At 41.9% G+C, this 13,543-nt stretch overlaps 1 protein-coding gene and 1 non-coding gene across 5 annotated transcripts in view; both read left to right on the top strand.

The window, feature by feature from the left end:
• LOC119299802 overlaps positions 1 to 4,317 on the top strand; it is a 4,948-nt gene extending 631 nt beyond the window's left edge. Inside the window, exons 2-6 of one of the 4 annotated variants that reach the window (XM_037576947.1) lie at positions 595 to 750; positions 1,003 to 1,055; positions 1,324 to 2,662; positions 2,742 to 2,912; positions 3,246 to 4,317. In XM_037576947.1, the coding sequence (XP_037432844.1) occupies positions 609 to 750; positions 1,003 to 1,055; positions 1,324 to 2,662; positions 2,742 to 2,912; positions 3,246 to 4,105 (2,565 nt within the window). In that variant the 5' untranslated portion in view covers positions 595 to 608 and the 3' untranslated portion in view covers positions 4,106 to 4,317. Of the gene's footprint in view, positions 1 to 594; positions 756 to 1,002; positions 1,056 to 1,320; positions 2,663 to 2,741; positions 2,913 to 3,245 lie in introns of those variants that run through there. The other 3 variants (XM_037576946.1, XM_037576949.1, XM_037576948.1) reach the window with 3 other exon arrangements.
• A 256-nt stretch (positions 4,318 to 4,573) lies between these two features.
• TRNAK-CUU lies at positions 4,574 to 4,646 on the top strand. The gene has a single exon. It is a non-coding gene; the product is annotated as a tRNA-Lys (tRNA).
• Positions 4,647 to 13,543: the final 8,897 nt, after the last annotated feature.

Genomic DNA, 13,543 nt, shown 5'->3' with positions numbered 1-13,543 from the left:
TATTAGGATGGTGTTAATCCTTTTTTTTCTTGCCATGTGGTGTGGTACTTTTCATCTTCGAGTGTCCGCCGATCCTTGAAAATCTTGTAATTTGATGGATTAGGGGCCATTGATTAACCCTGCCTAAAGGATCCGCATTGCGTTTCTTTGGTTTGATCGTAGATATTTAGGATAAGCCCCCCAAAAAGGTCTCAGCTGTTAGTATTAGAAACGAAACACTTTTTCCTTCAAGAAAATCGAGAGTCAAGACGGGCTATGCTATTTGATTTACTTGGAATACATGATTTTCTAAACAACTTGGAACACGTCATCATGTGTTCAATATAAGTTATACAGTACTCAATCTGTAAAGAAATATAAGAGCGTTTAGATCACTAAAGTAGCACCCAAGATCTAAACGCTCTTATATTTCTTTACGGAGGGAGTAGCATTTTCTATCTAATTCTCTCTCAGAAAGAAAAAACATATGATGGCACGTATATATAATACAGATATCTTTATTTGTGTGCGATGGAAAGTGATATATGGGATATCTCACCGTTTTGGATTAGCTGCAGGTGTTCAGGATCTAACTTCCTTCTGCATTGATTTCAGCTTTCACCAGAACAATGGCGGAGGGCAGGCGGCTCGATAGGCGGGGTCCAGGCTGCCTCGAGGGCTTGTTCAAATTTCTTGCCCTCAACCAAAAATTGCAAACGCCAAAACTGATTGCCTATCAAAAGCATGGGGAAGGAAATGACAACACACTCAGTAAGGTTCTGCATGCTTCCAGCAGCAATTTTGCAGTTTTCTGAAGACTTAGTGTCTTTACATGATTGTGTATGTTACTAGTCAAGCTCTTCACTTTGTTTTTCCTTGTCTTGGATAGGATCTTGCTATAGATTATGCATTGCTGCTCATTTGCCAAAGTTGGTTGCAAAAAGGCTCGACTCCGATAACCACATCTTTCTTGGCAATATAAAGTGGTAATGTGTTTGCTATTTCTTTTTATATATGATGCAGGAGTAAAAGTTCCGAAACCCATAAACGGCATAGAAAAAGAAGAAACTGTTCAGGTATGTGCTCAAATTCAATTTTGCATTTGCTTTAATGGTAAAGGCAGGCTTCAACCTCTCATAGGTATCTACTGATCATTGGTATATTAACATTAGAGAAAGCCAGAAATTTAAAATTGTCATGTTCTGAGTCCCAAGAAAACTAAGAGCCTACCTGTCAATTTTCAAGTCATTTTCTGATATTTATCTTAAGTTCCCGAGTGGAGCCTGTGGCTAAAATGACTCTACACACCGTATTAATCGCTAACTGCTTTCTAATACTCAGAAGGAGACTGACAGCGTTTCTCCAACGGCGAAGGCCAGCATGTTTACATGGAAAACACTCATGTTCAGGAAAAAAACACACAAGAAAGATCAAAAGAAGATTGAATCGCATTCCAATCCGCGTGACAGCTCCCCATCGTCCTCACGTTTGATACGCTCCGGCTCAATCCATCATTCAAAATGCTTCGAATATGTGGTTCCTGATGAGTTGGCTTTGGAGTACCAGCGAATGAACGAATCGAGCTCCAATGAGACAGGCTCTAGTCAGGGTGCACCGCAGTCATCACATCAGAGCCCTAGAGGTCCCGTTTTTCAGGAGTCGCGCAAGGCTTCTGGTAGCATTAGTGGCAAACATAACTTGATTGCAGAAGCACCCTGTGAGACCATACCTGAGAACCTTACTACTGAGAATGAGGTCTCCTCTAAGCAGAAAAGCCTTGATGATTCAACGCATCACTCGAAGGAGTTCTTGGATTTCCTTGAATTGTTCAATGCACACAGGGAACTGTTTCTCAAGATTCTTCACGATCCTTCCTTGTTAGTACCACCTGAACAGCAAGAGCAAGAAGCTTCCTCTAGCGGTGCAGTACCGCTGAGCAAATTAGAATCGTTCCCAAGACCAGGAGGATCATCAGGGAAGCGTAACCCTATATTTGATCGGAGCGACAGTGAGAAAAGCAGAAGGGTAGAAATCCAAAGGTCGCCGTCAAGGCCTAAATCTGACCTTGAAGGCGCAAAAGTCATCAGTACAAGAATGCCTTCTGGTGTCGAGGCATCAACAGTTTCTCTTGCAGAATCAAGAAGCCTAAAAAAAGCTGGAACCACTTCAAGTCAATTTAAAGCTATAAGTAAGAAGATCAAACATGTCGTAAAGGACGGAGTTTTTCATAAAATGCCTTATGGCCAAAAGATGGCTGAGTTAACCAAGAGCACCTCCACGAAGAAATATGCCCAGGAGGAGAAACAAATACGAAGATCATATTCTATTGCAGAATCAGTAGACAAGTACTCGACTCTCTATGATTCAATGTCAAGGGAGTCAAGGATTTCCTTAGAAAGACCAAGTACAGCAGTGGAAGACGATGCAAGCTTAAGAGACAAAAAGTCGCCGATGCACATCAAAAGAATAACTTCTCTTCCAGAAATGGAAGTATATGCTCCTCAAAAAGATGCTCTAACTGAATTTCCTGGTTCTCAGATTGTGCCCAAGACATATGATGTGGAATCTGATCGGTTTTCTTCACATGAAAATGGCTCCTTCAGTATTGTCACAGAAGGAAATTTGTACCCTGATTATATCACAGAAAGAACAGCAGATATTTACAGTGAACAAAATGATGAAGGTATGAAAGGACAGGAAGATTATCTTAAGGTGAACTTTACATAAAAGAGACTTACTGTTGTTTCCGGTGATTTCTGCAGAAGGTGCTTTCCTTTGTTCCCTAGAAGAAGATTTACGTAGCATTCTCCGAACTCCCAGTTCGTCTTCTTTTGGCCAGTCTTTTTCCCATCGACGCATCAACAGTTTACCTTCCTTTGACCGGACATTTTTTCAAGATCACAGCCGCAGTTTTACTGAGCATTCTGTAGCAGGTGAAGCATAGTGAAACCTGAACCTCTGTAGACATCGGAACAAACAATTAGCAAAATTTGGTTGGTATATTTCCCCACTTAAACACAGAGTAGCTAACTTCTATCAAAACAGTCATGAAAATATGAAGCATCGGTTGTTGTCATAAACAATAACCCAAATACTTTCATAATTTCACCTTTTGTATGGAAGTAGTAATTCTTCCTAATTTTCCATGCCATGGTAAACTAATATCTTGCACTTGCATGCATTTTACCATGATTATATCTATACGACTGTGAGGCATTATTCTATTTTTAAGGAAGATTATACACTTATGTTCTTGACATATTCAGACTCAGAACTGACATTTGAAGATATGCAACTCGAGGATGATGAGTGGTTGGTCAAGCCATCACAGGCTTCAGGAGAATATGCTGCCAATTTCAAGGATGACCAGTGGCTAATTAGGCCACTGCAACCCTCGGGCATCGATGCTGCTGATCATGAGGATGAAGAGTGGGTTGTCGAGACACCACAGCTGCTAGGTACCAATGCTGTCGAGGATGAAGAGTGGCTGGTCAAGCCGGCACAGCCCTTGGGTGCCGATGATCCAAATTCAGAGTTCCAGTTTATACATGAATTCACTGAACAAAATGATGCAGGTTCCTTGCACATTTATGTCAATGACAAGAATGAGGCCGATTTCCAGTATGTGAAGGATATACTCAAGAAATCTGGGTTCAGCTGTGGCGAGGCCGATTGGTATGCATCCAACCAGCCACTCAGCCCAGTGATCTTCGAGGAGGCAGAATGCTCATGTCAGGATCTTGAGATGACCAACGACGAGCCCCACAGCATCATCAGGCGCATGCTCCTGTTTGATATCATCAACGAGGTCCTGATGCACATCTACGACTCCTCCCTTGTCAACGGTCCGTGGCATTCGCGCTTCGACCCGCGCACCAGGCCGATACCCATGGGGTCCCATGTCCTTGAGGAGGTGTGGGCAAACGTTAGCTGCTACCTGAGCCTTCAGTGGAAGCCCAACAAGACGGTGGACGACATTGTGGCGCATGATGTTATGAGGAAGGACAGCTGGATGAACCTGCTGTACGACGCAGAGTGTGTCGCGCTGGACCTGGAGGATCTTATGGTGGAGGACCTTCTGGATGATGTTGTTCTTCAGATAGTGTTAATATCTATCGATGAATGACTTCTAAGAGCTAATTGTCTCTGAACACTTAGCAATGCGTTGTTTCTAGACACAGAAAGCGGAATATACATGGAATTAGATAGCAGATGAATAGAATATTTGAAAGACAGGTCTCAGTTATGTGCTTGGTCTATACTTATACTGTATGCATTCTAATTGTACTCAAACTGCCAGGGAGCTCGTTGTAGTTCATATTGGTTGCCTGGTTGGTATACGCACAGTGTCTCGAGCAGTTGAGCTGACTGTCCTAAGTGATATCACGCCGGAGTTTATCCTCCAGTTTGAACATGTAAAATGCTCGTTTTTGAAAGCAGGAAAACGTTCTTACGTGAACGAATAGGAATTTTGGCTATATTCTCTGATGATCACTGTGGTCTTGACCCGCTGCTTTGGTCCTTGGAATTTGCATCTATACACTATCTTGATGTCTGTTAATCTAAACAAGTAGTGTTGTTTCACAAACGTCAAGCCCGTCTAGCTCAGTTGGTAGAGCGCAAGGCTCTTAACCTTGTGGTCGTGGGTTCGAGCCCCACGGTGGGCGATTTAGTGTATACTTTTTACATTGTATATGATTCATTTCAATGTATACTTGGCAGATGATTCAATTCTAACTTTTACAATTGTTGTTTGTGTCACACCTTCTTTTTTTTAGCAATCACGCCTAACTGCTTTTCCCCTCTTTTTTTTGTGGGAATCACACCTGACTTTCACAGAAATTATCCATCACAGCAACACAACAATGCAATCAAGGACGTTTGAATAGAAAGTGACAAAATTAATCTTGATTATTAATACGGTGAAGAGCACATCCTATGATTTAGTGTATACTTTTTACATTGTAGATGGTTCATTTCAATGTATACTTGGCAGATGATTCAATTCTAACTTTTACAATTGTTGTTTGTGTCACACCTTCTTTTTTTGTGGGAATCACACCTGACTTTCACAGAAATTATCCATCACAGATGATTCATTTCAATGTATACTTGGCAGATGATTCAATTCTAACTTTTACAATTGTTGTTTGTGTCACACCTTCTTTTTTTTAGCAATCACGCCTAACTGCTTTTCCCCTCTTTTTTTTGTGGGAATCACACCTGACTTTCACAGAAATTATCCATCACAGCAACACAACAATGCAATCAAGGACGTTTGAATAGAAAGTGACAAAATTAATCTTGATTATTAATACGGTGAAGAGCACATCCTAGGATTACTTTGGAATATTAAAACACATGTTCCTTGTCACAATATTAGTCTATGTTTGATACAGATCGTGATGGAACTGAGGTTCTTGTGTATACTTTTTACATTGTAGATGGTTCATTTCAATGTATACTTGGCAGATGATTCAATTCTAACTTTTACAATTGTTGTTTGTGTCACACCTTCTTTTTTTTAGCAATCACGCCTAACTGCTTTTCCCCTCTTTTTTTTGTGGGAATCACACCTGACTTTCACAGAAATTATCCATCATTGGCAGATGATTCAATTCTAACTTTTATAATTGTTGTTTGTGTCACACCTTCTTTTTTTGTGGGAATCACACCTGACTTTCACAGAAATTATCCATCACAGATGATTCATTTCAATGTATACTTGGCAGATGATTCAATTCTAACTTTTACAATTGTTGTTTGTGTCACACCTTCTTTTTTTTAGCAATCACGCCTAACTGCTTTTCCCCTCTTTTTTTTGTGGGAATCACACCTGACTTTCACAGAAATTATCCATCACAGCAGCACAACAATGCAATCAAGGACGTTTGAATAGAAAGTGACAAAATTAATCTTGATTATTAATACGGTGAAGAGCACATCCTAGGATTACTTTGGAATATTAAAACACATGTTCCTTGTCACAATATTAGTCTATGTTTGATACAGATCGTGATGGAACTGAGGTTCTTCATCACAAGAGTTCAAATTCTAGCTCCTGCTTTCCTTGCTTCTCTATGTGTTCTCTGGAAAAATACACCATACGTTTGGACAAAAAAACATGTCGAAAATTTGGACCATATGTCCGACCTTTTACATTAAAACGAGAAAATACCGATATCTACAGAAGAAACAGTTACTGAGCAATGCTCAAATTAGAAGCAACTAAATTTCACGCTCTTCCGAAGCTAGATAACAATAATAAGTCTCTCATATATAGATGAATAAAAACCCCATCATCAGAGATCTCAAATTATTTTTAAAATCAATCATTGGGGAAGCGGGGGTGGGGGAGAAATTCCCACCTATATTTTGATCTCAATCCAAAAAGAGATTGATCCGGTTTATGTGGGTTGAAAACGATTTCTCTAGTTTATGTGCGAAAGCAGACCGAAAATCTTAACGGTCGAAGGAGCAATACATCTCGTGAAGGGGCGCGCGCGCGCACACACACAGGAGACCAATAAAGCTCATCGCAATGCCATGTACATGACAGAGGGTTGATGGACACGCGTAGGCTGGTGGCGTTTTCTGGTGTCATGGTGAAGTCGACATCAGATGGGTCTGGCAAGGTCTATGCAATTATCCCTCCTAAAGATTGAGCGGTGGATCCTAGAGCGTGTGCATGTGATGCGCGTTGTAGGACGCCTAGACCGATTGGTGCTCTCAGCTTGCCAGGCCGGCGGCTTCTTGAGGCCATTGGATTAGATGGTGCCCGATGATGCGGTCAGGGCACATCTTTATACTTGTAGGTATAGCGACTTTGTTCGTCTCGACAGTGGCTTTGGTTTGACATTTGTATTTATTTTGTCAGACTCTCTTGAATAACTTTATAAAGATGACTACATGCATCATTTTGATGCAGAGGTCCGGGGTAATCCTCCTTTTCGAAAAAAAAATGTACATGATAAAGGGTGAACTGCGAAGAACAACACATGGGTAATCCACCATAGGCAAAATACCGAAAACCGCCAGCAAGGGAGGTGAAGGAAATATGCCCTAGAGGCAATAATAAAGATGTTATTTATATTTCCTTATATCATGATAAATGTTTATTGTTCATGCTAGAATTGTATTAACCGGAAACTTGATACATGTGTGAATATATAGACAAAACAAAGTGTCCCTAGTATGCCTCTACTTGACTAGCTCGTTCATCAAAGGTGGTTAAGTTTCCTGACCATAGACATGTGTTGTCATTTGATGAACGGGATCACATCATTAGGAGAATGATGTGATGGACAAGACCCATCCGTTAGCTTAGCATAATGATCGTTAAGTTTTATTGCTATTGCTTTCTTCATGACTTATACATGTTCCTATGACTATGAGATTATGCAACTCTTGCATACCGGAGAACACCTTGTGTGATATCAAACGTCACAACGTAACTAGATGGTTATAAAGATGCTCTATAAGTGTCTCTGATGGTGTTTGTTGAGTTGGCATAGATCAAGATTAGGATTTGTCACTCCGAGTATTGGAGAGGTATCTCTGGGCCCTCTCGGTAATGCACATCACTATAAGCCTTGCAAGCAATGTGACTAATGAGTTAGTTATAGGATGATGCATTACGGAACGAGTAAAGAGACTTGCCGGTAACGAGATTGAACTAGGTATGATGATACCGACGATCGAATTTCGGGCAAGTAACATGCCGCTGACAAAGGGAACAACGTATGTTGTTATGCGGTTTGACCGATAAAGATCTTCGTAGAATATGTAGGAACTAATATGAGCATCCAGGTTCCGCTATTGGTTATTGACCAGAGATGTGTCTCGGTCATGTCTACATAGTTCTCGAACCCGTAGGGTCTGCACGCTTAACGTTCGATGACGATTTGTATTATGAGCTATGTGATTTGTTGTACCGAAGGTTGTTCGGAGTCCCGGATGAGATCACGGACATGACGAGGAGTCTCAAAATGGCCGAGACATAAAGATTGATATATTGGACCATGTTATTCGGACACCGAAAGTGTTTCGGATAGTTTCGGATAAAAACAGAGTGCCGGAAGGGTTACCGGAACCCCCCGGGGAAGTAATGGGCCTTAGGGGAGAGAGAAGGCATCATCCAGGAGGTGGCGCCCCCCCAAGGGAAGTCTGAATAGGACTAGGGGAGGGGGGCGCGGCCCCTCTTTCCCTCTCCCTCTCCTTCCTTCTTCTCCTACTTGGACTAGGAAAGGGGGAGCCGATTCCTACTTGGAGTAGGACTCCCCCCTTGGGGCGCCCCCTAGGGCCGGCCGGCCTCCTCCTCCCCTCCTTTATATACGGGGGAGGGGGCACCCCATATACACACAAGTTGATCTTTAGCCGTGTGCAGTGCCCCCCTCCATAGTTTTACACCTCGGTCATATTGTCGTAGTGCTTAGGCGAAGCCCTGCGTCGGTAACTTCATCATCACCATAACCACGCCGTCGTGCTGACGGAACTCTCCCTCGGCCTCAACTAGATCAAGAGTTCGAGGGACGTCACCGAGCTGAATGTGTGCTGATCGCGGAGGTGCCATGCGTTCAGTACTTGGATCGGTTGGATCACGAAGACGTTCGACTACATCAACTGCGTTACCAAACGCTTCTGCTTTCGGTCTACGAGGGTACGTAGACACACTCTCCCCCTCTCGTTGCTATGCATCTCCTAGATAGATCTTGCGTGATCATAGGTAATTTTTTTGAAATACAGCGTTCCCCAATAGTGGCTTCCGAGCCAGGTCTATGATTAGATGTTATATGCACGAGTAGAACACAAAGAGTTGTGGGCAATAATAGTCATATTGCTTACCAGCATGTCATACTTTGATTCGGCGGTATTGTTGGATGAAGTGGCCCAGACCAACATTACATGACTGCGTTCATGAGACTGGTTCTACCGTCGTGCTCCGCACACAGGTGGCTAGTGGGTGTCTGTTTCTCCAGCTTTAGTTGAATCGAGTTTGACTACGCCCGGTCCTTGTTGAAGGTTAAAACAACACACTTGACGAAAAATCGTTGTGGTTTTGATGCGTATGAAAGAACGATTCTTGCTAGAAGCCCGTAGCAGCCACGTAAAACTTGCAACAACAAAGTAGAGGATGTCTAACTTGTTTTTGCAGGGCATGTTGTGATGTGATATGGTCAATGTTGGGAAACACAATATTTCAAAAAAAATCCTATGATCATGCAAGATCTATCTAGGAGATGCATAGAAACGAGAGGGGAGAGTGTGTCTACGTACCCTCGTAGACCGAAAGCGGAAGCGTTTATCAACGCGGTTGATGTAGTCGTACACCTTCACGGTCCGTCCCGATCAAGTACTGAACGTACAGCACCTCCGCGTTCAGCACATGTTCAGCTCGATGACGTCCTCGCCTTCTTGATCCAGCAAGAGGAGCAAAGTAGTAAATGATTTCCGGCAGCACAACGGCGTGGTGACGGTGTTGGTGAAGAACAATCTCCGCAGGGCTTCGCCTAAGCACTACGAAAACTATGACAGAGGATAAACTAGAGGGGACGGGGTTGCCGGCACACGGCTTGGTGTTTCTTGATGTGTCTTGGGTGCTAGCCCTACCCCTCTATTTATATGTTGAGCCTTGGGGTCAAAATTTGGAGTAAAAGCCTACACAAAGTCGGTTTCACCCGAAAGGCAAGAGTCCTTCTCGGACTCCAGGACCAGACGCCAGGGTTCCCGGCTTCTGGACCCAAACACCAGGGACCCTGGTATCTGGCCCCTGGACTCCGCAAAACTTCCTTTTGTGCTTTCCAAAAACCTTGTGGGCTTTCCCCTTTGGCCCAAATAAAGTGTTCTCGTACCCAAACATTTCGGGAAACATCTGGAACCCCTTCCGGAGATCAAACACTTATCCCATATATCAATCTTTATATCCCGACCATTCCGGAGTTCCTCGTCATGTCCGTGATCTCATCCGGGGCTCCTAACAACATTCGGTCACCAACATACATAACTCATATAATACTATATCATCAACGAATGTTAAGCGTGCGGACCCTACGGGTTCGAGAACTATGTAGACATGACCGAGGCATCTCTCTGGTCAATAACCAATAGTGGAACCTGGATGCCCATATTGGCTCCTACATATTCTACGAAGATCTTTATCAGTCGAACCGCATAACAACATACGTTGTTCCCTTTGTCATCAGTGTGTTACTTTCCCGAGATTCGATCGTCGGTATCATCATACCTAGTTCAATCTCGTTACCGGCAAGTCTCTTTACTCGTTCCGTAATGCAACATCCCTTAACTAACTCATTAGTCACATTACTTGCAAGGCTTATAGTGATGTGCATTACCGAGAGGGCCCAGAGATACCTCTCCGACAATCGGAGTGACAAATCCTAATCTCGATCTATGCCAACTCAACAAACACCAACGGAGACACCTGTAGAGCATCTTTATAATCACCCAATTACGTTGTGACGTTTGATAGCAAACTAAGTGTTCCTCCGGTATTTGGGAGTTGCATAATCTCACAGTCATAGGAACATGTATAAGTCATGAAGAAAGCAATAGCAATAAATTAAACGATCATAGTGCTAAGCTAACGGATGGGTCATGTCAATCACATCATTCTCTAATGATGTGATCATGTTCATCAAATGACAACTCATGTCTATGGCTAGGAACTTAACCATCTTTGATTAATGAGCTAGTCAAGTAGATGCATACTAGTGACACTCTGTTTGTCTATGTATTCACCACACATGTACTAAGTTTCCGGTTAATACAATTCTAGCATGAATAATAAACATTTATCATGATATAAGGAAATATAAATAACAAGTTTATTATTGCCTCTAGGGCATATTTTCTTCAGTCAAGACATGATATAATTTGTTGTATGAGATGATCATGTTTTGTTAAAGTTATCGGCAACTGGCAGGAGCCTTATGGTTGTCTCTTTAATGCATAAGATGCAAGCGCTATATAATTGCTTTACTTTATTGCTATGCGATAGCACTAGTTGCAAAAGCAATAGTTGGCGAGACGGCCATGTGACGACACATTGATAGAGATCAAGATGATGGAGATCGTGGTGTCATGCCAGTGATGATGGAGATCATGACATTACTTTGGAGATGGAGATCAAAGGCACAAGATGATGATGGCCATATCATGTCACATATTTTGAGTGCATGTGATGTTTATCATTTATGCATCTTATTTTGCTTAGTACGGCGTTAGCATTATGAGATGATCCATCACTAAATTTCAAGGTATAAGTGTTCTCCCTGAGTATCCACTGTTGCGACAGTTCGTCGTGCCGAGACACCACGTGATGATCGGGTGTGATAAGCTCTACGTTCACATACAACGGGTGCAAGCCAGTTTTGCACACGCGGAATACTTGGGTTAAACTTGACGACCTAGCATATGCAGATATGGCCTCGGAACACTGAGACCGAAAGGTCAAATGTGAATCATATAGTAGATATGATCAACATAGTGATGTTCACCATTGGAAACTACTCCATCTCACGTGATGACCGAACATGGTTTAGTTGATATGGATCACGCGGTCATTTAGATAACTAGAGGGATGTCTATCTAAGTGGGAGTTCTTAATTAATATGATTAATTGAACTTTAATTTATCATGAACTTAGTCCTAATAATATTTGCAAATTATGTTGTAGATCAATAGCTCACGTTATAGCTCCCCGTTTATTTTTGATATGTTCCTAGAGAAAAAATAAGTTAAAAGATGATATTAGCAATGATGCGGACTGGATCTGTGATCTGAGAATTATCCTCATTGCTGCACATAAGAATTATGTCCTTGATGCACCGCTAGGTGACGGACCTTTTGCAGGAGGAAATGCAGACGTTATGAACGTTTGGCAAGCTCGGTATGATGACTACTTGATAGTTTAGTGCACCATCCTTTACGGCTTAGAACCGGGACTTCAAAAATGTTTTGAACAACACGGAGCATATGAGATGTTCCAAGAGATGAAATTGGTATTTCAGTCTCATGCACGTGTCAAGAGGTATGAGACCTCTGACAAGTACTTTGCCTACAAGATGGAGGAGAATAGCTCAACCAGTGAGCATGTGCTCAGAATGTCTGAGTACTACAATCGCTTGAATCAAGTGGGAGTTAATCTTCCAGATAAGATAGTGATTGACAGAGTTCTGTAGTCACTATCGCCAAGTTACTGGAACTTCGTGATGAACTATAATATGCAAGGGATGACGAAAACGATTCCCCGAGCTCTTCATGATGCTAAAATTGGCGAAGGTAGAAATCGAGAAAAGCATCAAGTGTTGATGGTTGACAAGACCACTAGTTTCAAGTAAAAGGTCAAGGGAAAGAAAGGGAACTTCAAGAAGAATGACAAGCAAGTTGCCACTCCCATGAAGAAGCCCAAAGCTAGACCCAAGCCTGAAACTGAGTGCTTCTACTACAAAGGAAATGGTCACTAGAAGCGGAACTTCCCCAAATACTTGGTGGATAAGAAGGATGGAAAATTGAGCAAAAGTATATATGATATACATGTTATTGATGTCTACTTTACTAGTATTCATAGTAGCCCCTGGGTATTTGATACTGGTTCATTTGCTATGATTAGTAACTTGAAACAGGAGTTACAAGATAAACATAGACTAGTTAAGGACGAGGTGACAATGTGTGTTGGAAGTGATTCCATGGTTGATAAGATCACCATCGCACACTCCCTTTACCTTTGGGATTAGTGTTTAACCTAAAATAAATGTTGTTTGGTGTTTGCGTTAAGCATGAATATGATTGGATCATGTTTATTGCAATACGATTATTCATTTAAGTCAAAGAATAATTGTTGTTCTATTTACATGAATAAAACCTTCTATGGTCATACACTCAATGTAAATGGTTTACTGAATCTTGATCACAGTGATACACATAATATTGATGCCAAAAGATGCAAAGTTAATAATGATGGTGCAACTTATTTGTGGCACTGCCATTTAGGTCATATTGGTGTAAAGCGCATGAAGTAACTCCATGTTGATGGGCTTTTGGAATCACTTGATTATGAATCGCTTGATGCTTGCGAACCATGCCTCATGGGCAAGATGACTAAGACTCCGTGCTCCGGAACAATGGAGCGAGCCACTGACTTATTGGAAATAATACATATTGATGTATGCGGTCCGATGAGTGTTGAGGCTCACGGCGGGTATCATTATATTCCGACCTTCATAGATGATTTGCGCAGATATGGGTATATCTACTGAATGAAACACAAGTCTGAAACGTTTGAAAAGTTCAAAGAATTTCAGAGTGAAGTGGAGAATCATCATAACAAGAAAACAAAGTTTCTACGATCTGATCACGGAGATGAAATATTGAGTTACGAGTTTGGCCTTCAGTTGAAACAATGTCGAATAGTTTCGCAACTCACACCACCTAGAACACCACAGTGTAATGGTGCGTCCAAACGTTGTAACCGTACTTTATTAGATATGGTGTGATCTATGATGTCTCTTACCGATTTAACACTATCGTTTTGGGGGTTATGCAT

This window comes from Triticum dicoccoides, chromosome 5A, assembly GCF_002162155.2.
Source record: "Triticum dicoccoides isolate Atlit2015 ecotype Zavitan chromosome 5A, WEW_v2.0, whole genome shotgun sequence".
Classification (NCBI taxonomy): Eukaryota; Viridiplantae; Streptophyta; class Magnoliopsida; order Poales; family Poaceae; genus Triticum; species Triticum dicoccoides.
The sequence above is the reverse complement of the archived record's forward strand: the minus strand, read 5'-3'. Positions and strand labels throughout refer to the sequence as shown.